The sequence below is a fragment of the Mus caroli genome, chromosome 10 (assembly GCF_900094665.2).
Source record: "Mus caroli chromosome 10, CAROLI_EIJ_v1.1, whole genome shotgun sequence".
Taxonomy (NCBI): Eukaryota; Metazoa; Chordata; class Mammalia; order Rodentia; family Muridae; genus Mus; species Mus caroli.
The window spans coordinates 9,769,171-9,796,337 of NC_034579.1; the positions used below are offsets into that span (position 1 = coordinate 9,769,171).

The window sequence follows — 27,167 nt, forward strand, 5'->3', positions numbered from 1 at the left end:
CCCAACAATTTTCCCTGTTCAAATCTCCACATGCTGGTCTCACACCAGTGTCTCCTCAGAAGTTTCTTCTGTCTTCACTTTGGAAGGTTCGTGAAAAGTGGTTTTTCACATCCTGGACTCTTAGTCCAGGCTGTTGGCTCAGCCCAGAACACCTTCAACCACACCTTGTCCAATTACACATCTTTAAGGCCTCAGTCGAAACTTAAATTCTTCAAGAGGTTCTTTCTGATACACAGATTCAGTTAGGGTCCCATGACATAAACTTCCAGAGCATTCTACATTTCACTGTATGAACTCCTGCTTGAGACATAATATTTTAGAAGGCAGTTTATTTCAAGTCCACTAAAGAGTAGACATGTGAGAGATAGAACTATAAATGATTTCTTCCCTTTGCCTGGTTCACAAAGTGAAGGCTGCAGAACTGTATTTTTATCTATCAAAACCAAAAAGTAATGGCCAAATGATTTCATCTATGGTTTCATTCACACAACACAGGAGTTTACGCGGTTTTTTTTTCTCCACCCAATCCCTTCCAACCCTCCAACACTAGGTAGGTGAGAGAGAAACCTAGAGAGGAAAGGGGGGCATAGACCCCTAATCAACGTCCTGCTGATTAGGGGCATCGAGTTCCTCAAGGGCAAGTCCAAATTTCCCACCAGCAGCCCAGCAGCCCAGCAGCCCAGCAGCCCAGCAGCCCAGCAACTAGACATCAGCAATCCAGAAATAGCAAAAGCAACAAATGCAACAGCAGCAACCAGCAGCAGCAGCAGCAGCAGCAGGAATAGCAGCAGCAGTCACAGTCCCTCTCTGGGCTCTTACATTTATATCCTCTCAAGAGGCCACAGGATTCCAAATCTGCAGCAGGCAAAAATCACACCTCTCCTAGAGCACGAGACAAATCATAGTTAGCAGATGTGGACTATCTTAAGCAGCCCCATATCTCACATCTGGGATCAAAACAAAAATATATTTACATAACATAACTCAGTTTTTAAAGAAACCAAGATTCTCATTACAGGTGAGTGCTTAAATCTCTGTACTTCTACCCTCATGTGTAGGACAGGAATAATAAAGGTATCTTTTAAGCGAAGTGCGGCTTAGCTAGCAAACACACTGTTCACTGAAGCTGACAACCTATTTGAATCTCTGGAGCTCACATGGTAGCAAATGAGAAGTGGCTCCTGAAAGTTGTCCTCTGACCTCTACATGTGTGCTATGATGCATGTAATATCTACCCACCCCTACATACAATAAAGGTTTTTATTATATGTGTATGAATGTTTACCTGCATGCGTCTATATGCATGAGGTGAATACAGTGCCTCAAAAGAGGGCATCAGATCACCCTAAAACTAGAATTACAGATGGCTGCCATGTGGGTGCTGAGAACCACCTCTGAGTCTTCCAGAAGAGCAATAAGTGTTCTTAGCCACTGAGCCATCTTTATGGCCCAGTAAATGTTTTTGTGAAGTACCATTTGGAATAAGTTATAAACCTTGAAGGTATCTTATGGGAATTTATTAATGAAAAAAAATCCACATGGAGCAGAGCCTATCATATTGCATGTGAAAATAGCAATGCCGGCCAGCGCCTTAAAACCCACCTCTCTCTGGAATCATGTACTTCTTTTTTTTTTTTAATTAGGTATTTTCCTCATTTACATTTCCAATGCTATCCCAAAAGCCCCCCATACCTTCCCCCTCACTCCCCTACCCACCCACTCCCACTTTTTGGCCCTGGCGTTCCCCTGTACTGGGGCATATAAAGTTTGCGTGTCCAATGGGCCTCTCTTTCCAGTGATGGCTGACTTCTTATGATCACTTCGTCCAGCTGCTGCCGTCTGAATGCACTTAACCCGCCTCACATTAATATAAATATTTAATTTAATCTCAGCTTATTTTTAGAACTTATTATTTTGTGACTCTTAGTTGTTCAGGACTGTCTTATCGATCAGGCACAAAAGGCTCTGTGCCTGTACGACTTGTAGAGACCCATAGGAATGCTTTGATTTATTCTAAAATTAGAATTGAAAAAAAGATATATTACGTGATAGAGAATGTTTTAACACATTATTATATCCACCTGGATGTCAATATAGTGTGTGTGTATTTGTGTGTGTGCCTGTGCAATGTGTGTGTGTGTGCCTGTGCATGTGTGTGTATGTGTGCTTCCATTTTGGAGTCATGTTTCTGTATAGCCCAGGCTAGCCACAAACTCACTAGTTAGCTGAGAATGACCCTGAACTTCTGCTTCTTTGTCTTGCCCTATTGTGTGCTGGATTACAAGTAGAGCCACCACATTCAGTGAATGCAGTGCTGAGGATCAAACCCGGGACTTTGGACTTTGTGCAGGCCAGTGAAACATTGTACCAATTCAGCTGCGCCTCAGTACTTTTTATTCTTTTGTTGCTACGGAAGAGGTAGCAGCCTCTTTTTATTCTTTTGTTGCTACGGAAGAGGTAGCAGCCTGTGGAGACCAAAGTGCAAGGTACGACACAGTCCAGAGATTCTTAACCTGCCCTCTGCTTCCGTGACTTCAGTCTTCAGTCTTCTTCTAAAGGAGGGGGAGCAGTCACACAGCTGTGCACCTTTGCAATGCTTTATACGCAGTTGGACTGCTCACTGAGAAGGACATTCTAGCAGTAGAGTGTAGAGACAATGTCTTGTGTACAGTGTGGAAGCATCACCTGTCAATAAAAAGCTAATGGTCTACTAGCAAAAGGCAGGAAATAAGAGGTGGGAATTCCAGTCGAGAGATAGGAACTCTGGGAGATACTGAAAGGTATGAGGAGACTTACCACCCAGACTCTAGACTTGGCAGAACTTAGATTCGTTTAATCAGGATAATTGAGTTATGAGCTAGCTGAAAAAAGCCAAAGCTTAAGACCGAGGCATTTGTCTATAAATAATTAAGTCTCAGAGTCATTATTTGGGAACTGGTAAGGGTGGAAAGGCCCGAGGTCCTTCTCAGTCTTGGTTTTTATTTTATTTATTTATTTATTTATCTTGGTTTTTTGAGACAGGGTTTCTCTATGTAGCCCTGGCTGTCCTGGAAGACCAGGCTGGCCTCGAACTCAGAAATCCGCCTGTCTTTGCCTACCAATTGCTGGGGTTAAAGGCGAGCACCACCACGCCGGGCAGTCCTTCTCATTCTTAATTACCTGCTCTGTGCAGCTGGCTCCCGGGCATGCGCAGTCCATACATCTACTGCTCTCCCTGGCGAGCCATAATGAATGCCCAGCCATAATGAATGCCTCAGGTTTCAGCCTTATCTGTCCTACCATCCTTTGAGTTTATCACATGGCTTTTCTTCTAGTCTTTCTACCATTTCGCCTTCACTCATGAGTCTTAGGGCTCCAGCGTATGACCCGCTTCTTTTTTATTTCCAGTGCTTTTTGACATCGATTCTGGGACACCTTGTTTCTCCCAATACCTTCTCATGTTTTCAAGGCTTTCTTCTCCGGTGTTCCCCCCCCCTTTGAAATAAATATACCCCCTCTGTTCCTCCCGTGTCATCTCCCCGACAGGTTTTCCCCCCTCTTTTTCCTCTTTCTTCCTCTTGAGGCCTGACCTCCTCCCTCCTATTCCTAACCAGGGCTGGCTGGCAGAAACTCCTTGTCTGCTCTGACTGGTACAGACAGAGGAGGGTGTTGCCTTTTTAAGTCACATTAAGAGCACATGGCATGTGATGGAGACCTCTCTTCCTTTTACCTGTAGCTGCCCTTTGTGGGAAAAAGAAAACGTGCATCTCCTGTTGCGTTTATTGTTGAGCTGCTCGCCTGGCAGCTTGACACATTCCTCTTTCTGCCAACATGTATATACACTTATTTGGTGGCATATTTCATTGTTCAATCTGTACTAAATTTAGACAAATACCAATAGTGAAGCAGTCCCATTAGAAAATATTCAGTCTTTTCTCTGGGACAAAACTGCTCAGTATTGAAGACACCTTGCCAGGCCCTGCACTTCAGTCAGGCATGTTGGATGCAGGGATCCTCCGAATTCCCTGGGTGTTGTAAGGAGCACCATTCTCCTGCCTCCTCTGGTCCTGAGGTGCTTGTGCATTGCCTCTAGCTCTTCCCAGATGAAGCTTGAAGTTGCTGTGATACAGAACCTTGCCTCAGTAGGGCCAGGAGTGTGCTGAGGTTCTCCGACTTGTGGCTTTGAACACCACTCTTTGGCAAAGATAGCCTGCCATGGAGAGCCACTCAGGCAAGAATTCTTCCATTTCCAGATACTTCTGACTCCTCTATGTGTCACTCAGACATCAAAGTCATTCCAGGAAAACTAGAATATCAACCATGCTGTGTCTAACAGGGCTCCAAGGCTGCTCACCTTGCCTATCAGCCTATAAGCTGCCATGGGCACCTACATGGAAACCAGGATGGAAAGGCACTTCCCTCGGCCTCCTCTTACCTCTCTACCAGCCACAATAATACTAGCTCACCATTACAAGAGACTCTGTGATCTCTTAATCTTCTTTGGCATCTGCAAGTGCAGAGTGGAAACTTTAGTACACTGTGGTCCTACTGTTCAGTGAGCAGAGGCTCTAAGCACAAAGACTAGCTTGGCAAAGCATTAGCCCTCAAAAGATGATACGGAGCCTACCACAGGTGAGTCTCTCCATCAGAAGTTCTGCTAACCCAGTAGCTTGGTTGCTCTCATTCTGTGTTCTGGGTGCCTCTCCCCCTTTGTAACACTTTTGCTTATCCCCTCCTTACTTTTCTGTCCCTTCCCATGAGCTAGGAAAAGGTTTCTCTTTCTATCACGAACCTGGGTTATTTACCAAATAAAGACTGCACAAGGCTCAGCTTGTTTCAGAGATTTTTCTACCACATTTTGAGAGAGAGAGAGAGAGAGAGAGAGAGAGAGAGAGAGAGAGAGAGAGAGAGAGAGAGAGACAGAGACAGAGAGAGAGAGAGAGAGAGAAATGTACACAGAGAGAGAGACAGAGGCAGAAAGACAGAGAGACAGAGAAANAGACAGAGAGAGAGAGAAATGTACACAGAGAGAGAGACAGAGGCAGAAAGACAGAGAGACAGAGAAACACACATACACATATACATACAGAGTGGGGGCAGGTGTGTGTGCGCTGACGTCAGCTGTCATTTCTTCCACTGCCCACTTCAGAGCAGTTCTGGGAAGTGCTGATACTGGCTGGTGGCTGCCATCCAGATCACAAACACAATTCCAGAATGGATCTTGCAGAGCTTCACTCTAATATCAGTTTCACCCTCAGCCAACTGGTGACATCTCCAAGGATGGTAATGGGTACTGCTTTCTCTTGGCAGCAACAAAAATTATCAAGAACTACCCCTCATCCACCAACCTCCAACCTATCCTGCCCAGGCACCCTGCCTACCCACAGTTGTCAACAGATTGTGCTGAGTGACTTATCTGTTGACAGAGGGACAAAGCCCTCACATTTCTTCCATCTGGCATCTCGAGGTGATATCTGCCAAACAAGGTCACATCAGGACTCCTTAGCTGTGTTCCCTACTAATATCCAATGCTCCCCCCCCCACATTTTTTTTTTAAAATGAGCCATGCATCATACCTGGACAATCTGATGTTTTCAGATTTTTGTGATCCTCTTTGGCATCTGCAAGGGCAGAGTAGAAGCTTCAGTGAACCTTGGTCCTCTGTTCAGTGAGCAGAGGCTCTAAGCACAAAGACTAGCTTGGTAAAGCATTAGCCCTCAAAAGATGAAATGGAGTCTACAGTGGGTGGGCTGCAGTGGAAATTTCTGGATGTGTCACATGATGCAGACTCACATGGTGGTGTTTTGTTGAGGCGAGACCCATGTTTGGAGAGAATATAAATAGGTCTCAACAGACAGTGATGGCACACTTGAATACCTAGCCTTGCAATGGAGGTAAGCAAGATTAAGTCTGGAGTGCGGGAGAGCCCTTAGGGCGTCATCAGTCTCCCTGATCTTCACTTCATTGGAGAGGCGCAGCAGAGAACTTTTTCTGGTGTCCCAGCTGGTTCTGTTCATTCTTGCTGACTCAGGCCCACATTCCAAACATATCACAGATTTCATTCTTCTGTCATTTAGCAGACACGCACACCCCAACTAGAATCTCTTCCTCTTTTTCCTTTCCAATACAATTTGATGTTCCTTATAAACTTAGGCTTCTAGTTCCCAACCTGCTATTTTAGGGCTTCCCTGCATCTTCAAGGGCACTAAGTAAGGGCTGTGATATTTTTAGCATTTCCTATTGAGTATGATTTTAGGATAAGATTGTATGTACTAATTCAATATTTATTTGTATTCATATAAAATTATATAAATGGCCTAATATATCATATATCTATATATGTGATATAATATATAAGGTGTGATATATATGATAGTATATTTATTATATATGATGACATGAAATAAATGATATAAAGGGCATTTCAGGAGCTCAGGTCTGATGGTCAGATTTAACTTGAAATACTACAGTAATTTAAACATGTTAATCACCAGAAGATAAGATACTTTGTTGCACAGCATTCACCTGGTATAGCACTGTCACCATAATTGGACCTCACCCAGCATATGACACAAAATTGAAGGGTATTTTGTATTCACTGAACAGACCCTTGCTTAGGGAAAAAATAAGATGCAGGTCTGTTGCTCTGGTCAGCTAAGCCTTTGTGATCAGCAGCCCCTGAAGGATTAGATTGTGTTGGGGTTTTAAGACTGGTCTGTCGTTAGTTTGAATGAAACTGGGACCAATACAGTGGTAGTTCATGGCTCATCAGAGTTTTTGAACCTAACTGTGATGGCTAACATTGATTTTCAACTTGGTAGTATCTAGAGTCACCTAGGAGACAAACCTCAGAGCAGGTCTGTGGGTTAGCTGTCCTCGAGGTGGGTGTCTGAGTTGCATTTCTATCACCATGATAAACCACTCTGGCCAAGGCAGCTTATAAAAGAAAGCATTTAATGTTGGACTCATTATTCCAGAAGACGACTATGCTGGATAGTTTTATGTCAACTTAAGAGAAACTAAAGTCATCATTCAAGAAAATGTCTCCATAAGATCAGGTCATAGCAGGCAAGACTTCCAGTGGAGGAACTGTGATGCCAACCCAGTCATAAAGCCTTTGACCTACAATTTTTTTCCTGCCTACAAGGTTTCCAGGGGTAAAGGTAGTGCAAGAATTGTGGGAGAGGCCAACCAATGACTGGGGTCTCTCATGTCTATCCCTGATACTGCCAGGAGGGCCGGGAACTAGAGGCTGGAGAGCCCAGAGACCTAGGTAGAAAATGATTCCTAATGATACTCTGCCATACTGAGAGTATTGCCTGCGCCAATTATCATCAGATAGGCTTCACCTAGCAACTGATGGAAGCAGATGCAGAGACCCACAGCCAAACTTTAGGTGGATCTTGGGGGAATCCTGCTGAAGAGGGGAGAAAGGACTATAGGAGCCAGAGAGTTCGAGGACACCACAAGAAAACCCACAGAATCAACCAACCTCAGCTCTTAGGGGCTTACAAAGACTGAACCAGCAACCAGGGATCCTGCACAGGACTGACTTCAGATCTTTCCTCTGAAACTTGCTTTTTGGTTATGGTGTTTCATCACATTGATAGTAGCCCCTTCTAAAACAGTGGCCACAGGGGCAGGAAGCAGGCAGGCAGGCAGACAGACAGGCAGGCAGACAGGCAGGCAGGCAGACAGCAATGGAGCCGTAGCTAAGAACTTACATCTGACCCATAAGCAGAGAAAGAGAAAGCTAACAAGGAATGGCATGGGCCTTTGAAACCTCAAAGCCCACCCCTCCCCAGTGGCACATCTCCTCCAATAAGGCCTTATTTCCTGAGACATCTCAAACAGTTTCACTGACCGTGGACTAAGCATTCAAACATTTGACCCAATGGGGGCTATTCTTCAAAACACTGCAGTGAGAAACCTGTGGTAATTGTGAGTGGTACCATACAGTAGGTTGAGGTCTGAGAGAAAAATTAAAAGGAGATAATGAACTGAGCATTAATGGCTGTCCACTTGCTGGCTGAGGATACAGTGTATCCAGGAGCCACACCCCTGCCACCTCCTTTACTGCCACAACAGATACACTGTGACATTAAGTCAAAGGAAACCTTTCTTTCTGTAAATTGCTTCTGCCAGGTCTCTTATGGTGGTGCTGGGGTCCTGGTGAGACACATGTGGGGAGACAGTGGCTTCTGTTGCTCCTAGCTGTGCAGAAGAGGGAACCACAAGCAACAGTTACTTAGTGTCACTTCCGTCTTGGTTCATTCAGCAAGGAGAACTGCAGTACACTAAGGAACTCCAGAAAACACATTGTAAGTGTTGCTCTGTGCCAGGCTCTGCTGCCCAGAAAAGCATGGCACCAAGGAAGAGATTGTAAATGTTCTTAAGGAACTCACAGTCGAAGGGGATCAGGACCTCTAACCAGCCAACTCTGAAACCACCTGTGGACTCCTGTGCTAGTGGTTAGGATACGGTGTCCTATGGAGGCACACCGGAGGAAGTGGGATGTTACTGGGGGAGGGGTGGTTATGGCACAAAGCACAGAGCATCCTGGAGGAGGTGGCATTTGTAATGTACCATAAAAGGATAAGGGTTTTACCAAAGCAGAAGCAGTAGAGATTCCGGCTTTAGGCCAATGACATTTAAATACGTTTAGGATACAGTTCCTAAAGATGTAACGTTGATGATTATTCTAAGTGACTGGCTCCTCTCTCTCTCTCTCTCTCTCTCTCTCTCTCTCTCTCTCTCTCTCTCNCTCTCTCTCTCTCTCTCTCTCTCTCTCTCTCTCTCTCTCTCTCTCTCACACACACACACACACACACACACACACAGCTCTAGGACATTTATTACTGAACTATGGCTCCCAGATCGTACTTTCATTCCCTCCCTCCTTTCCTCCCTCCAACCCTCCTTCCTGTCCTTTTTTTTCCTTCCCGATTTTTGAGACAGCGTCTCATGTAGCTCTCTATGTAGTCAAAGATGACCTTGAACTCTGATTCTCCTGTTTCCACACTGCTGTGTTGACCACTACTCTGGTTTTATTGCATTCTGGGCAAGCACTCAACCACCGCAGCAGCTTCCCAAGTCCTCCTTCTATACAAACTTCTTAAACATTCATTCAACTAAAATTGCCTTATTTCCTAACGCAGTTTCTCAGAAAACTTTGTTCCACCAACAACCAAAGTCAGAAATAACAAGAGCCTGAGTAGAAATGTAAAATCTTGGACCCGAACCCAGATTGGCTGAACCCAAAATTTGGGATTTCATCAGCTACAAATTCGAGGATGGCAGAGGCAGATCCAAAGGCTGAGAGCCATGGGAACTTCCTCAAAAGCCCTGAGCAGCCCACGAAGTTCCTGTCTCAGGCTCCAGTCCCACGGTAGGGCAGACAGCTCTGACACATAAAGCCACCAGGGTCTGGCGGTTGAGGTGACCTCTTGAGAGGTTTCTGTTAGGAGTCCTTGGGGAGGGAGGTCGTGGGTCAAAGATCACCCTTTAGGTTTTGGTCTCACAGCAGACAAACCGGGCGTCTTGGCTTAGTAGATCAGATCTGACTGGGAAACAGAGCCAAGGGCTGTTAAAAAATAAGGAGGCTGGCCAGAAACTGACTTCCTTGGTCGTGCACCTGAGTAATGCTACCTTCCTGGGGTCCTTAAGTAACCAGAGCTCATTAAAGCTCCGGGTCACTCCCTACTCCAGACCACAGTAGTCATCTGACCAAGCCGGTCTGGGTCAGGTGACAGGAGCAGCGTGCACTTAGCAGAAGCCGGAAAGCGAGCGCTAGGCAGCTTCTGCGGGGACAGTGAAGGTTCCCGGCTTCCCTGGTGAGTTGCGGTTTCCCCGAGGATCCCAGGCTGGCGCGCATGCGCCTGGGGCTCCTGATGCTTCTGCCGCTGCTGCTGCTGCTGCTCCTGAGGCCTTGCGGGGTCACGAGAGCCCTTAGCTATGATCCCACATGGGAATCTCTGGACAGACGCCCGCTGCCAGCCTGGTTCGACCAGGCCAAGTTCGGCATCTTTATCCACTGGGGAGTGTTCTCTGTGCCCAGCTTTGGTAGCGAATGGTTCTGGTAAGTGCTTACCTTTGCCCAAAGGGCACGGGCACGGACGCGGGCGCGCCACACACACACACACACACACACACACACACACACTGGGCTTTGTGTCACCCCAGACAGTGGCAGTCTCTGTCTCTCTCTGTCTCTGTCTCTCTCTCTCTCACACACACACACACACACACACACACACACACACACCCCGGAGTTCTTAGGCACTCTGCAGGTGGGCCTCCCTATAGCAGTGGCAATGCGTGATTGAGGGAGTACCAGTCCCAGAATTTGAAGAATTCTCAAAAGGGCTGGTGAAATTTCTCACTGGTTAAGGGCCCATACTGCTTGTGATTTGTATATGCTCAGCCCAAGGAGTGGCACTATTAGAAGGTGTGGCCGTGTTAGAATAGGTGTGTCACTGTGGGTGTGGGATTTAAGACCCTCATTCTAGCTACCTGGAAGCCAGTATTCTGCTAGCAGCCTTCAGATGAAGATGTAGAGCTCTCAGCTCCTCCTGCACCATGCAATGCTTTCTACCTTGATGATAATGAACGGAACCTCTGAACCTGTAAGTCAGCCCCAATTAAATGTTGTCCTTATAAGAGCTGCCCTGGTCATAATGTCTGTTCACAGCCGTAAGACTCTTAACTAAGACACTGCTCTTGTAGAGGACCTTAGTCTGACTCCTCACACCCGCCCTGAGAGGCTTACAACCATCTGGTCATTCTGGTTCCGGGGGAAGTTCGTGCTCCTAAAGCCCTCCGTCACATGCACACGCCTACACACACACACACATGTAATTAAAAAGAAAATCAGAACATTTACAATAAAGGCTTCCTGGTTCAGCTATGACGTTAAGATCCTTGAATGCTAAAGCATCAAAAACCCAAAGCAAAGCAAAGGGGCAATAATAGAGGTGTATTACCCCATAGTATCTTCATAGTCACATGATGGTAGACAGGCAACATAAACTTGTTCACTCTTTAACTATCGCTAATCTGAAAGCCAGCTTCTCTCTTCACTGGGAGATCCCAGAATCTGTCTGATCCACCAGCCAGCATGGGTTGCGGTGAGGGATGTTTCTGAAGTATGCATGTGACTTTGGGTCTGATAGACGACAAGCTGCTTGCTGCCTGTGAGGGCTTTGAATCTAATCTCAGGCAGGCAAAGGCTGTGCCAACTGTGGGAACTGCTCGGCCCTTGGAAATGTTTCTCCCTATCTACCCAAAATGTTTTCTGTTACTGAATAGGACCGATGCATGTTATGTTTTAGGTATGTTGTCTTGTCTTGAAATCTTAGCCACTTAAGTTCCACAGTGAGCTAGTGTGTAAAGGTAAAGATGATATCATGACTTAAAGTGGGGAATTCAGAGAATCAGTGGCTGGGTTACAGGAGGACTACACAAAGGAAAACACAGAGAATATGGCCAGAGATTCAGTTTGCATAAGTGTCCTTAATGCAAACCCACCCGGACAGAGAGAAGGGGAGAGAATCTGCGCATATTCTTCATACTAGGCTGGGTAAAGCCAGGAATCCCTTCAAGCATCTGTCTTTGTGTGGTCGTGTGCTCTTTCTTTTTTTCTGCCACAGGTGGTATTGGCAAAAGGAGAAGAAACCCCAGTTTGTGGACTTTATGAACAATAATTATGCTCCTGGTTTTAAGTATGAAGATTTTGTAGTGCTATTTGCAGCCAAGTATTTTAATGCAAATCAGTGGGCAGATATTCTCCAGGCCTCTGGTGCCAAATATGTGGTCTTCACTTCTAAACATCATGAAGGTAAGTAGGGCACATAGGATATATGCTGACAAGGGCTAGGAAATGTAAGGTCGTTCTTTTGGATGGAGACATTAAAGGAAGGCCATCCTGTAAAACCAGGTGTCTCAGAATAGCCATAGGTGGATAGTGATGATCCACTTAAGCGGGAAACATAATGGATCCAGACAGCTGGTTTCACAGAATGAGAGGAAAGATGGACACAATTTGTATGTACACATTTAACCATTTATGGTGGTTTGAATATGCTTAGCCCATGAGAAGAGGCACTATTAGGTGATGTGGCCTGTCTGGAGGAAGTGTATTCCTGTTGGGGTGGACTTTGAGGTCAGATGCCCAGTGCAGAGGAGTCCCGCCTGACTGTCTTTGGATGGAGATGTAGAACTCTGGACTCCTCCTGCACCATGCCTGCCTGGAGACTGCTGTGCTTCCTGTCATGATGATAATGGACTGAACCTCTCTCTAATCTGTAAACCAGCCCTAATGAAATGGTTTAAGACTTGTCTTGGTCATGGTGTCTCTTCATAGCAATGAAACCCTAAGTTAGACATCATTTAAATAAATAACTAGATTTATTTAAAGCTGGTTGAAGAAAATGAGTATAGTGAGTGAGTGAGTGAGTGAGTGTGTGTGTATACATACATATATTATATAGTGAGTATAGTATAGTTGCACTTTCCTTTCTGTCCATCTGTTCTCTCTCTCTCTCTCTCTCTCTCTCTCTCTCTCTCTGTGTGTGTGTGTGTGTGTGTGTGTGTTGTTGTTGTTGTTGTTGTTGCTGTTTTGAGACAGCATTTCTCTATGTAGCCCTGGCAGTCCTGGAATTCACTCCATAGACCAGGCTGGCCTTGAACTCAGAGATTCACCTTCTTCTGCCTCCTGAGTGCTGGGATTAAAGGTGTGCATCAGGCTCCCTTTCTGTTCTTGAATGCATTCTTTAAAATCATCATGGCATTTACGCTCATGCTGCCTTAAGCTTGACTCTCACAGTTGGCTGTGCTTTGTGCATAACTTTTAGATATGCAAGCAGTGGGTAAGTTGCTACTGATGAAAGAAGACAGAGGCCCCAAGGGAAAAGAGTTAGAGATTAACAATAATGCCCAGAAACATCAAAAGAACTTAAGGTAACACAAAAATCCTGCATTAATAGGGTGTTCTGCTATAGCCACCCAGTGTCTATAAGACCAGAAAGCCCTGGCTAATGTTACCTCAGATTAATGTTAACATAATAGGTAGTTTCCTTTACACAGTCTTCTTGATCTTGAAATGTTGCCTTATATTCTGCAGGAGTGGGAAGGAGGCAGGAGAGATGAGCTCAAACCAAAAATCTGGAGTTCACCTTAAATATTTTCCCCATTGGCCACAGTCTGATAGCTGCACAATTTCCTCTTCTAAATGTTTCCCCTGGTGGGAATGTATCGGACCCCTGCTGTCTAGGAACTTTCCCAACCTCTCTATCCCAAAGTGAGTTCACAAAAAAAAAGCCCAAATATCTTTAGACCAGTGGTTTCACCCTTCCTAATGCTCTGACCCTCTAATACACTTCCTCATGTTGTGGAGACCTTCAGCCATAAAGTTATTTTCCTTGTTACTTCGTAACTGTCATTTTGCTACTGTTATATCTGATCAGCAACACCTGTGAAAGGGTCTCGGCCCACAGGTTGAGAGCCATTGCGTTAGTCTCTGAGGATGGAGGATGAAGTTAGTATGTGCTCCTGTTCAAGGACCTGTGCTGCCAAATGTTTACACTGCTTTCAGAAAATGTACGACTGGCTGCACTCGGGAGTTGGGGGGCTGTGGGAGAATCACCGTGTGCTCACTGTGAGTGGTATAGTGAGGTGAAGAGCCAAGTAGTAGCCGCACTGCCCTATTGGGCCAAACAATTTTGAGGCAGGGACAGGTCTTAAATATTCACACTGCCTTCAAGCTTCGCACAGGCATCCTTAGTGAAAGTGTGAAGTTTCTGAGGAACTTCTCACAATGAATTTAAAGAGTGAGTGGGTCAGTGCTCGGGCTCGTCCTGACATGAGAGTGAAGTGAGCAATTATGGTGTCTGGCAAACATCAGGGTGCTTTAAGACTAAGCAAACAGTGACAGAGTTCTTAATGACCCAAGGCACGTGCTGAAATTTCCATGGATTTTATACTAGTTCTTCAGCCTCTTAGTTATATATGTCTTCTAACATTTTATATAGAATGATGAGCAACCTAAGAGCCAATTCCTGTTGAAATACAAATTATTTCCAAGTGCTTGTATAATGCTGTGTGCTGCTTGCTTTACCCTTTCAGTTGTTAGGACGGTCAATATTGGGGGACTTTAAAGAGTAAAATCCATGTTTATGGCTTTAGAAGAGTAAGATGGGTGTCTTAGTTAGGATTTCCCTGCTGCAAAGAGACACCATGACCAAGGCAATTCTTATAAAGAAAAACATTTAATCATGGCTGGCTTACAGTTTCAGAGGTTCAGTCCATTGTCATCATGGCACGAAACATGGCAGCATGTGGGCAGACATGATGCCAAAGGAGTGGAGAGTTCTGCGTCTTGATCTGAAGGCAGCCAGAAGTAGACTCTCTTCTGCATGCAGCCAGGAGGAGGTTCTGATTCCACACTGTGTGGTATTTCAGCACAGGAGACCTCAAAGCCCACCCCACAGCGATGCACTTCCTCCATCAAGGCTACACCTATTCCAACAAAGCCACCCTCTTATAGTGCCACTTCACATGAGCCAAGCATATTGAAATCACCATAATGAGGGAGGTAAAAAGTACTCCCTTCATTTAAATTAATTATCAAGCCACAGAAATTTACTTCTTGTCCTCGTGAATATTCTGAGAATCACATTGTAGTGAAAACCATGCAAGCGATAGACCTTACCCATTGGTTCAGCAGACACATGGGAATCGCACAGTCGAGTGGCGAGCATTGCTCAGTGTGATAGACATGGAAGGTGTGCTTCTCTTACAGACCACTGTTGCTGAGTGTGTATTTTGCTTTAGATGCTAAGCTAACAATCAGCTGGTGGGTGTAGCCAGAAATGTGGCAGACACCACGACACTAGGCTGTTCCCCAAGAACCTCCGCTTCTGAGACTGGAGACGGAGTATACAGCTCTTACAGTCATCCTGAGAATCTGAAAACCCCCAGCCTCACATTAATTATATTCCCATGTGTTGGTCCAGATGCATGCAAGCTAGAATGCAAAGCGGGCCAAGAAACAGTTGTTTGGGGAGGTGGTGAATTGTGGGTTTATTCTGAATTGTTTTGGTGTTCTCTTGAGTTGAAGTTTATGAGCGTCAAGGTGGTAACTAGGGCTGCCTGCCATCCCTTTCCAGGCTTTACAATGTGGGGCTCAGACCGTTCTTGGAACTGGAATGCAGTCGATGAGGGGCCAAAGAGGGACGTTGTCAAGGAGCTTGAGGTGGCTGTGAGGAACAGGACTGACTTGCACTTTGGTCTGTACTATTCTCTTTTTGAATGGTTCCATCCGCTCTTTCTGGAGGATCAGTCCAGCTCATTCCAAAAGCAGCGATTTCCCATTTCTAAGACATTGCCTGAGCTCTATGAGTTGGTGAACAGATACCAGCCTGAAGTCCTGTGGTCAGACGGAGATGGGGACGCGCCAGATCACTACTGGAACAGCACTGGCTTCTTAGCCTGGCTGTATAATGAAAGGTCTGTACACTTTTATGCACCTGGACTAGTCTTAAACACTCCTACTGTGTATGTACAGCAGCATTTACATTCCTGTGGTTTCGTGCTCATTTGGGCCGTGGCAGGACCAAATCGTTATAAGCCATGCATATTAGCTTGGTCAGTATTTAGTAAAAATGATCAGAAATATGTCAAACACTGCCAAACTGATTGTGTAATCAATTTAACAATCCCAGGATCGACACATGACTGGGACCATTTTCTTTAATTTGTGAGTCAAAACTGCCCCTGTAGGTAGAGTCCCCTTCTCTCTACTTGAGCCACCAGACATAAGAAATTGGGGAGTGTATTTTGCATGATGATATTTTTCAGATATTTTCCAGTAGGAGGCATCAATCATAGGATGAGGACCTAAAACAATAGTGAAGGAATTCACTCTTCAGAAAGGTTGAGGAATTTGCTCTAGGCCTAGAATTTGGAATGTGAGTTCAGACTCCAGTCATCACAGATCTATTTGGCTTTAGAAACAAAGGCTTTCTACTTTCTTATAGTCAGGAGTAGGTAGATCTGTTTGTGGTGACATTGCCCTCTGTCTCAAGAATGCTTTCTCTTAAAAGGAAACTGTCCTTTTCATTTCAGCCCAGTTCGGGACACAGTAGTCACCAATGATCGCTGGGGAGTCAGTTCTATCTGCAAACATGGTGGCTACTATACTTGCAGTGACCGTTACAATCCTGGCTATCTCTTGCCACACAAATGGGAAAACTGCATGACAATAGATAAGTTCTCCTGGGGCTACAGGCGGGAAGCTGAAATCAGTGATTATCTTACAATTGAAGAGTTGGTGAAGGTACAGTAAAATATGTTGTGGGACTATTATTCTGGAATATTCTTATAATGAGAGGGTTACAGGATTTTTTTTTCCTTTATAGTTGGGATTGTGTAGTGCCACAGACTCAAGACACTACTTTCTGTGGGTGTTTTACTATAAAATTTTATGTATATGTGTGTATGTATAATGTATTATATATGTGTAACATATTATATATTATATTTATAGATTGATTAAAGTTTATATTTCAAAACTATTCTTAATTTTTCACTATTTCAATTGTATTTATTTTTATTTTTTTTTTAGCAACTTGTGGAAACAGTCGCATATGGTGGAAATCTTTTGATGAATATTGGTCCCACGGGAGATGGCACCATTCCTGTCATTTTTGAGGAACGATTAAGGCAAATGGGAACCTGGCTGAAGGTCAACGGGGAAGCTATTTATGAAACACACACTTGGAGGTCTCAGAATGACACTGTCTCTCCGGATGTGTGGTACGTTTTCCTGGTTAGCGAGCACTGTTTGATAGAGGAAAGCACTCAGTGTAGAGAGAGAGCAGGATAAAAAGAGGGACTGGATTATTGCTGCGTGACCACGTGTTCCAACTTGACTCAAATACAAAGAGAAGGAATAAGAATTGGCATGTTATTGAACATCATGTTTATCAAATTCTGCTTAAATAGTGCCTAGATATCCCCTAGTCGTGGGCACTATTTAGCTAAACTGCCTGTTACAAAATTGAAAGGCATTTAGGTAACTGAAGATTATCAAGTAGTTAATGTAGAATGGACTCGTGTTTCGATACTAGTAAATTCCCTAGTCTTGGCAATATCATATTCCACCAAATTGGCAAGCAAGAGGTCCCTAAGGGCAAAGTAAACAGTAAATAAGCTAGCCAGGAGAAGATTCTGAGAAAATGGTAAAATAAAAGTACTGTCTGCTCCTGCAGAGATGCAGACTGTGATGGAAAGATTTGCATGACGGTGGAGAAACACCAGAAGTGATGCTTAATGTCACATTAAGGAACTGCAGGTGAAATGCAAATAAAAACCACAGCCAGAAGTCATTTCATGTCCTTGAGCATAACTACCCTTTGAAAAGGGGCAGCTGGTGATCTTGGAGAGATTGAAATTTCTATACACTCCAGTGTAATGAGAATCCAAAATCTCAGCAGCTGTGACGGACGGTGTGCCAGTCCCTCAAAACAGTAAAACAGAATTATCCCGCCTCCCAGCCACTCCACCTCCGAGGATATATGCATAAGACTGATACCAGAAGAACTGTATCCCTAGATACTTAAAGTATCGAGCAATGGAGTCCACTTACGGATAGTTAAGCTTAAGCTGTGTGCATTGTTATATACACCGTGAATATTAGTCAGCTCTGAAAAGGAAGGTGTGGTAGTTAAAATTAGTTGGGGGTTTTACCCCACATTTGATCACTTAGTTCCCAGATAAAGGGCACAAAACCTTTATATTAAAGCACTGGAGATGGGCAGATACCAACCCTCTAAACTATTTTGTCTACTTCCCTTTCAATAACCTTGAGATATAACTTGCCATGTTCCACCTGGGCCTCTCTTACTCCAACTGACCAGCCCTCGTGGCCAGTTCTCATCATCTCTTACCCCATGATATCTCTCCTTTTCTCCTTCCCTGCCCTTCACGCCGTCTCTTCTCAGACCCCCGGCCCCGGCCCTCTTTTCTGCCTAGCTACAGGCTGTAGGACAAGGACCTCCTTGTCCCTGAGGTAACCAGATCTTGGGGCCCAATAACAGTATATACAGCATTACAGTACATAGCAACAGAACAAACCTCAACAAGAAGGAAATGCTACAACACGTAAAATTTTCAGGAATTCATTTGAAATGAAATGACTTAGTCACAAAGAGACAAATATTACTGATGAGGTACCTAGAGTATTCAAAATCAGAGACAGGAGCGGGGTGTGGGGTAGAGAATGGGACTTGATTATGGGGTATAGTGATCTGTCACTACAATGAATTCCTCATGTGTCCCCTTACTCCTTCCCTTTCTTACACTCACTTGCAGGAGACTGCCACAGCTAAGTGTGGCTACACCAGCAGTCACATCTGTACAATGTCCAATTAGCTCACAGTTGGCCTTAACCCAGCCTGCGTTTTCTCCTCCACATCCCAAGCCCTCCAGGCAGGGAGTTGCAAGCCTCTCTACTTCCTCATCTCCAGCCTCCTCCTTTCTTTCCCGTCTGCCCACGCAGAGGCGTGTGGTTCATTTTATCTTTAAAAGTTCCTCCTTGTCTCCACCCACCTTTCCATTCTCTCCCTTTATTCATAATACCACGCCTCACAGAACAATTTGTAAACATTGTTTCTAGCTGAAGAATTCTTTATCTCTAGAATTCACTTGGTTCAGGTTTCCATCCCACCCGTCTGTACCTGATCTTTCCAGCCTCTCATTTTTAAGTGTCCAGCTTAATTCTCCACCTGAAATTTGGCGATTTTTAACCTGCCTTTCTTCTATATTCACAACTGTCTTAGTTAGGGTTTCTATTGTTGTGAAGAGACACTAGGAACATGGCAATTCTTATAAAGGAAAACATTTAACTGGGGCTGGCTTACAGTTCAGGGGTTTAGTCCATTATCATCAAGGCGGGAAGCATGGTGGCATGCAGTCAGACATGGTGCTGGAGAGGTACTGACAGTTCTACATCTGGCTTGCCAGGCAGCAGGAGGAAAGACACTCTGAGCTTGGCTTGAGCTTTTGAAACCTCAAAGCCCACCCCCAGTGACACACCTTCTTCAACAAGGCCACACCTCCTAAGAGTACCACCACATTCCACTCCCCGGCCACCACTGGCTTGTTGCCTTCTGAGCATGTAAAACTGCAGTCAGTCTAACTTCAGAAGTCCCCATACATACTCTATCAAAGTCTCAACCCTGTTTCAAAGTCTCTTCTGAGACTCATGGCAATCTAACTATAATCCCCTATAATAAGTTTGAAATAAAAAAGATCACATAGTTACAACAATAGATGGTGCAGTATTTACACTACCATTCCAGATGGAAGGAAAAGGACCATAGTGAGAAAATAGCCAAAGCAAGACCCAAAGCGAGCAGGGCAAATTCCGAACTGCATCTCCATGATACCCAGGCACTCTTTCAATCTCCGATTCTTTTCAGCTTTGATGACTGCATCACACTTCTTTCTCTTGGCTGTCCCTAACCTGTGTTGGCAGCTTTTTTCCACAACTCTAGCGTTTCCAACATCGTGGGGTCTCTAAGGCTTCACCTTCACAGCTTCACACGATGGCTTCTCTGGGCCTCCATGCAGGGACACCCCTCCCACATGCCTGGCCCCAGCGGCTTGCCTTAATCACAGAGGGAGATTCCATAACCTCCTTTTTGCATCCTTGACTCTAAAGCCAGAATCCCCTGGCCAGAGCTACCAAGTTCTGCTGCTGGCTAAGGCTGGACCGTGGTCCCTTTTTTCAACTGCATCTTCACCAGCTTTCTGTTTTGGATGGGGTCCTTCACTGCCTAAGCTTGGCTGCCCTAGAACTCACTCTGTAGACCATGCTGGCCTTGAACTCTGGAATCCACTGCTTTTCTAATCCAAAATTCCAAAGTCCACATTCCTCCAAACAAAAGCAGGATCTGGCCTATCATAGCAAAACTCCAATTCCAGGTGCCAACCTGTCTTAGTTTTTCCAACAGACCACACTTACTCCAACAAGGCCACACCTCCTAAGAGTGCCCTTTGAGCCTGTGGGAGCCATTTTCACTCAAACTATTCAAATAGCCAATTCATCATCAGATCTACTGTTTTGATTTCTGAAATGAGTATGGACTCTGGCTGCCTCACCTTCTCTGTGATGGCTCCCCGTTGTCTCACTCCTGGATTATTCTAGTGCCTTCTTGACTAATCCTATTTCTGGTCTGTCCTTTATGTTCTATTATTACTCATTTGGGGATGGGATTTGGGGAATCTGAACACTCTTGCTGGTATAATACACACATATGCACAGCATGCATGAGTTCATCAGAGGGGCAACCTTGGGGTCTGTCTTCAGACACCTTCCACCTTTCTCTTAGCTTCTCTTATTGTAGTGAAGCCTAGAGCTTCACCCCATGGGTGGCCCCTGAGTTTCCAGGGGTTCATGTTGCATGACTGAGATTAGAGATGTATCACTGTGTTCAGATTTTGAAACACAGGCCCTCATACTTGTGAGACAAGCCCTTTACTGACTAAGCCAGATTCCAGCCCCTATAATCTCAGGAGAGCAATCAAGAAAACTGTTGATTTATTTGTGTTGTCAGCATGTCATGACATAACCCAGGCTGATGTCATGCCTTGCTTAGGGTACTCCTGTACACAAATTCTTCCAAGACGTCCAGTCTCAAGGGAAAAGTGAGGCCTTATGGAGTTCTTGGCCTTAGGAAATCTGGTCCTTGCTTGTTCTGATCCCCTTGGCTCTCCCTCTCCCTGCTCCCCAACTCTCCTGCTGCTATGTCTGCAGGCCAAGCACACTAGTGCTCTGTGGCCTTTGTACCTGTGTCTCAGCCTGGAAGGCTTTCTTTCCCACATCTCACAGAGCATCCTGTTCTGCGGGTTTCATGGCTGCCTTCTCAAAGAGATGATCCCTAACTCTTCTGCTCAGTGTTCGGCTCAAGGCCTAGCCTTCTAACCTTAGTCAGCCTCGTTCTTCTGCATGGTTTTGTTTTCTCTGTGGAGTCTTGGCTGCCCTGGAACTCTCAGAGAGCTCTCTGAGTGCTGGGATTAGACCCGTGTGCTCCCATGCTTAGGACTTCGCATACATTCATTTGCTCATTCTTGTTTATCCCACTGGGACATGTGCGGCTGAGGTCAGGGACTGTTTGATGCTGTATCTCTAGCCTGGTGACACTGAGGACCGTTTACAGATTCCGATAAGTATCGTTGAGAAATTTCGTGAACAATGAATGGTTGTCCCTGTGTCCCCTTATGGTTTTCCACTGTTCTCCTGTGTGCTGTGACTCTTGGGTTAAGTAAGCATGGTTGTCTTGGAAAAGAAGCTGTCTGATGTCCCAATCTTAAAACAAAACAAAACAAGACAAGACAAAACAAAACAAAACAAAACAAAAACAGTTGTCACAATTTTATGTTTTCTTTTCTTTCATATTGTGATTCAGAACTTACACTTCATTTGTGTGATTGTCTACCTTTTCCGTTCTAGCCTTAGCCACATAGAAACAAGAATTGCGCTTGGCTTTCCTTTGCAACTCGAGTAGTGAGCACTCTGTCTATCTGGAAGTGGAAAGCCGTGCAGCTCCGGTTAACTTATTTCCACACTGTTCTCAGCTCAATGGGAGCAGAGATGTCAGCTCATGAAGTCCCTCCCCAAACTTCCTTTTAGGCAGGCATGACAGCATTCCAGGAATGCCAACATTGAGGAGGCAAAGACACCGGGACTGTACTGAGTTCAAGGCTCTTCTGAGCTACAGATTAAGGCAGGCTCTGGCATGAGACAGAGCAAAAAACCAAAAAAAACAAAAAACAAAACAGCAACTTGTTTTTAATATTGGAGGGCTGGAAAAGGGAGGCACCTTTCATAGCATGCAGGTGGGGGGAAGTGGCTCTTTTTTATTTTACAAGTGGTGACAAGTATCTGTAAAATAATTCCAGACATGACCCATAAATACAGACAAACATGGGATATAACTTGTTACTATTCTGGGTTTTTGTTTGTTTATTTTTTTTTAACCAGGTACACATCTAAACCCGAGAAGAAATTAGTCTATGCTATTTTTCTTAAATGGCCCATCTCTGGAAAACTGTTTCTTGGACAACCCATAGGTAGTCTGGGGGAAACAGAGGTAAGAATGAATTTAATCTTGGCTGTTCCTTTAAATTGATGAGTACTTCACTGGGGGAGAACATAGCTTGTTTTAACTTCTAGGGGAAACCTTCAAGTAACCTCATGAGCCTAGGAAAAGTTACCTTAAGGAGACTTAGACAAAGCAAGGCCAGTGGCTGGGTAGTCACAATGTTTTGAAATTCTAAGAAAACTGACCTTGTAAGCTATGGTACCTCTACGCATAATGATGTAAAATAGCATCATTCTGTACAGTTACTGTGCCATTCAACTTCACTCTATTCACTGAAAATGAGTTTTTCAAAGAGCGTTAATTGCCTCCCTGTTTTAGTTAGAGTTTTTCTGCTGTGAACAGACACTATGACCAAGTCAACTCCTATAAAAAAAAAAAAAAACATTTAATTGGGGCTGGCTTACATGTTCTGAGGTTCAGTCCATTATCACCAAGAAATGGCAGTATCCAGGCAGGCATGGTACAGGACGAGCTGAGAGTTCTACATCTTCATGGAAGGCCGCTAGGACAAGACTGGCTTCTGGGCAGCTAGGACAAGCATCTTAAAGCCCACACCCACAGTGACACACCTACTCCAACAAGGTCACACCTCCTAATGATGCCACTCCCAAGGTCAACCATTTGCAAACCATCACCTTCCACCAACACCACACCAAGGGCACTTCGAATCAAAGGAAGATGTCATTCTCCTGTGATTATTTAAGGCCGTCCTCAGACCCAATGGAGTGCCCCGCGATATATATCTTGGGCCCTTTTCTAGAAGTTGATAGTGTCTTTGCCCTGTCGTTCTCCTTTTTGTTTTTGTATTAGTCAGGGTTCTCTAGAGTCACAGAACTTATGGGTAGTCTCTGTATAGTAAAGGAATTGTTGATGACTTACAGTCTGCAGTCCAAGTCCCCACAATGGTCACTATTAGCTGTGAATGGAAGTCCAAAGATCTAGCAGTTGTTCAGTCCCACACGCAAGCAGGCGAAGGAGAGAGACTTCTTACAATGTCTTTATGTAGGTCTCCAGCAGAAGGTGTAGCCCAGATTAAAGTGTGTGCCAGCACACCTTTAATCCCAGATGATCTTGAACTCAGAGATCTCCCTGTCTTCATCTGGAATTCATAGCCACTATGCCTCATGATCTCCATGCCAAGATTCAGGTCAGAAACTTGTATCTCCCAGCCTCCCGATTAGGATCACTGGTGAGCCTCCAATTCTGGATTATAGTTCATTCCAGATATAGTCAAGTTGACAACCAGGAATAGCCACTACAGCCTCCCTTTCACATCTTAGTTCTAACTCTGGAGGCTGACCAGGCTGAAAGATGGGTTTTAAATCCAGTGTTAAAGCACAGCCTCCAAACCTTGATATGGCACAGTTTTATATTTTTAAATCTATGTCTTGCTTGGCATTAACAAATACAATAATTACAACTCAGGACTTTGTGTTTTTCCATGTGATAAAGTATTATGGTTCAAATAACCCTAGAGTATGTCCAGAATTCACTTCATATGAGCAAGACCAAGACTTCAGACCAATCATGGCTATCATTGGTTGAATTAATACACTACTGAGCAGTGGGCATCACTGGAAAATCTGACAGTCATAGCTACCCAGGAGAAGGAAGGCGTTCTTCTGTGTGTAAGAACTGGGCAGGCCTGAACTGGCCAGATTGCTCCTAGTTATTTCCCACCTCCCATCCTCTCTTCAAGCATCACCCCGACTTTGGCACTCCATTTTCCTTTCCCAATCTGTGCACATTTGTTCACGTCTTGCGGGTAATGTGGGAACTAGGGGAGTAAGATGTAAAATGGTGTGTGAGCGCTAAAGGTAAAAATGGAGCTCTTTTTTTTTTTTAAGTACTTTTTTGGAATCTCTGACTCCTTAGCAAGTGGACATCACAGTGCTGCATTAGGGAACATTTGTACATTGTTGTCCCTGTTTCCACTTACAGGTAAAACTGCTGGGCCATTGGAAGCCACTGACTTGGACATCTTCACAGCCCAGTGGCATTACCGTGGAGTTACCTCTGCTCAGCATACATCAGATGCCCTGTAAATGGGGATGGACTCTCGCACTAAGTAATGTGATTTAACCTGCAGCAGAAAGACGTATGCTGCAGGTACCTCTAACCACAGGAAATGGCAGGGTTTTTTGGTTTTGGTTTTAAAAGTAACACTAAAGAAATCAGGATAAAAATGATACAAAAGCTGAAATCATTAGGTAATACAGTTTCCCTTCTTGTTCTTCCTAAATTCTTTCCTAAACCACTCATGTTACCATTTGACTATGCTTCCCTCCAAAGTCTCTTCCTGCTGAATCCATTTCACATGTCACTCACAGGTGCAAATAATGTTTTTCAGAGAAGCTAGAAACTCCTAATCTTCTACTGAAGCCTTAACACTCCACGTGGCTGTATTGGAAACAGAGCTCTTGAAATGGTTAAGATTAAACCATCATAGGGCTAGCCCTAATACCAGAGGACTTGGTGTCTTACAAGGGAGAGACAATAAAGATGCAAGACCACAGGGGAAAGCCATGCAAAGAAGGCAGTTATCCGAAAGCCAAGGAGAAGAGTGCAGAAGAAACCGAATCTCTCTAACACCCTCATCTTGGACTTCTATCCTGTAGGACTGTGAGGAAATATAACTTCCTGTTGTTGAAGCCATCCAGGATGTCTTTGGTCTTCCCCATACCACCCATCATAAATCCTCATATATAATGCAGACTGTATGTAATGAATTTGATTAGATATATGTGTCCAATGAATTCCATAATTATCTTTTCTTTTTAAAGACTTCCCTCATATTCATAAAGCTTCTATTTGCTGTAGAAATTTTGAAACACAAGTCACCGCCTAGACCACTGCAATTATTTTATAATATTTTAGTATGTATTCTTCCAGTTTGGGGACGGAAAGAGGTGTGAGATTGGAGGGATAGGGCTATTTGTTTTAATGAGGGCTAAAACTCAGGTTGCAAACCTAGTTGAAAATTGGGAAGGTGTTATTAGCTTCTTTTCTGTTCCTGTCATGAAACATAATGGCCAAAGCAGTATACTGGAGGAAGAGTTTATCATGGCTTATAGTGTCAGAGGGTTATATGAGAGTCTGTCATAGTATGAAGATACAGCAGCAGGCGAGCACAGCAGCTGGAGACCACCACATCTTCAACTGCTAGCATGAGGCAGAGAGTGAACTGGGTAGGGTGAGCACTATAACTGTGGTTCTCTACCGCCGTCCTAATGCTGCGACCCTTTTTATAGTTCCTTATGTTGTGGTGAACTGCCCCCCCCCATACAATTATTTTTGTGTGTGTAATTTTGCTACTGGTATGAATTGCAATGTAAATATTTTTGAAGATAGAGGTTTGCCAGAGGGGTCACGACCCTCAGGTGGTGAGAGCACCACTGCTCTAATCTATCAATGCCTACTGGCCCTGCGGTACACTTCCTCCAGGAAGGCTGTGTCACCCAACTCTTCCCAAATGGTGCCACCAACTGAAGACCAAGTGTTCAAATACCCGAATCTATGGAGGATTTTTCTCATCCAATCCCCCTCTCCCATCCACCCACTCCCAACCCCATACACAAATAACCTACTAAGATCTTTGTCTAAGTTTCTTTTCTGTTGCTGCGATAAAACACGGTGAGCAAGGGAACGTATAAGAGAGAGAGCGTTTAACTGGGCTTGTGGGTACAGAGGACTGGAGCCTACAGTGGCAGAGTGAAGGTGTGGAGGTAGGCAGCTGAGCAGCTGCTGAGAACTCACATAGTGATCCATATGCAGTAGACAGAGAGACACTAGAGAAGGCTTCTGACAAGCAAGCTAGCACTTCCTAACCCTTCTCAAACTTCCCTCGAATGAGAACCAAGTATTCAAACATTAGGCAACGGTGGCCATTCTCATTCAAACTACCACTGTGGTCCTGTAAAAGAAGATAAAAATAATTGTAGCGGAATTCTCCCCTAATTAATTAAATAATAAAGATGACGAGAAGACAATCACGGGGCAAGTAGCAGGTGGGCCTTCCAAGTAAGAGAGAGGAAGAGGAAGGGAATGCAGGAGGAGGGCACTCCCTTTTGGATAGGGAGGCAGGAGTGAAAGCTGGCAAAACAGACCAGGGACTGTTAGATCTGGTGGCAGATTCCACCAGAATCTGCCACTGGAAGATTTCTAACATAGAATAGTTAATGAGTTTAGGGTGATAGATTCTGCACCCAGGAGTTGTGTTATCTGTTGATTCTAAACCAAGACAGTCTGGTGTTTTCCATTTGCTGCGACTCAACTGAGCTCTAGGGGAAAGGTACCTGCAGAGGAGCATGGGTTGGCGAGAGTGTGCCCCCCCCCCCCCAGCTTTGGAAATTTGAGTGTGTTGAGCAGTTTAGCAGCACCTAGCTGCAGGGGTTGGGTCACTGGGAACTGCACTTCAGCAGCAAGCATGGCGAACCACCACATGGGGCTAGCCACTGGGGCAGGGAGACTGCCTCAGCCAGTGTAGCCGGTGATAGCATGGATTGATTTTTAATTATTACACATAAAAATAATAGTGACTCTGATACATGTTTAAAGAAAAATTGATTAAAGAACTCATTCCCAAAAGGTGTTCTCAACATGGTCAGATGTGATGATGCGCACCTATATTCATTCCCAGACTAGAGAGGCTAAGGCAAGAGGATCACAAACTCAAGGCCAGTATGCACTACAATAGCTACACAGACCATCTCAAACAAAACAAATATTTTTAAATGGTCATATCTTTTTTGTTATATTATGTATTCAAATTCATTGTTTTTTTTTTTTTAATCATTTAAGGCCTGGCAAGTGTTAGCTCATGCCTTTAATCCCAGTGTTTAGGGGGCAGAGGCAGGCATATCTGTGTGGAAAGCTGTGCAGCGAGCAATCGAGCAATCGCTGTGGAGAGCCGTGCGCATGCCGCGAGCAATCACCATTATAAGATGGTGCTGGCCTCCGCCGTGACTAACTAGTAAATAAGCCTTGTGCGCAAGTGCGAGAGTGAACTCACTCCTAGTCACTGCC

At 44.6% G+C, this 27,167-nt stretch overlaps 1 protein-coding gene and 1 long non-coding RNA gene across 3 annotated transcripts; one reads left to right on the forward strand and one right to left on the reverse strand.

Annotated features, from left to right (window-relative positions):
- LOC115032157 lies at positions 1 to 11,046 on the reverse strand. The gene is made up of 4 exons (XR_003837813.1): positions 10,962 to 11,046; positions 5,556 to 5,600; positions 820 to 882; positions 1 to 297 (listed from the first exon to the last, which is right to left on the reverse strand). It is a non-coding gene; the product is annotated as an uncharacterized LOC115032157 (long non-coding RNA).
- On the forward strand, positions 9,601 to 26,923 carry Fuca2 (alpha-L-fucosidase 2). 2 transcript variants are annotated; one of them, XM_021174079.2, is made up of 8 exons: positions 9,601 to 10,057; positions 11,628 to 11,815; positions 15,144 to 15,483; positions 16,102 to 16,312; positions 16,601 to 16,791; positions 22,022 to 22,130; positions 24,084 to 24,251; positions 24,493 to 26,923. In XM_021174079.2, exons 1-7 carry the CDS (start codon positions 9,852 to 9,854, stop codon positions 24,222 to 24,224), a joined length of 1,386 nt encoding a protein of 461 aa, XP_021029738.1. In that variant the 5' UTR covers positions 9,601 to 9,851; the 3' UTR covers positions 24,225 to 24,251; positions 24,493 to 26,923. The 2 variants fall into 2 exon arrangements, with proteins under 2 accessions (XP_021029738.1, XP_021029737.1); XM_021174078.2 differs by having other exon boundaries at positions 9,672 to 10,057; positions 24,084 to 24,991.
- The last annotated feature ends 244 nt before the right edge of the window (positions 26,924 to 27,167 follow it).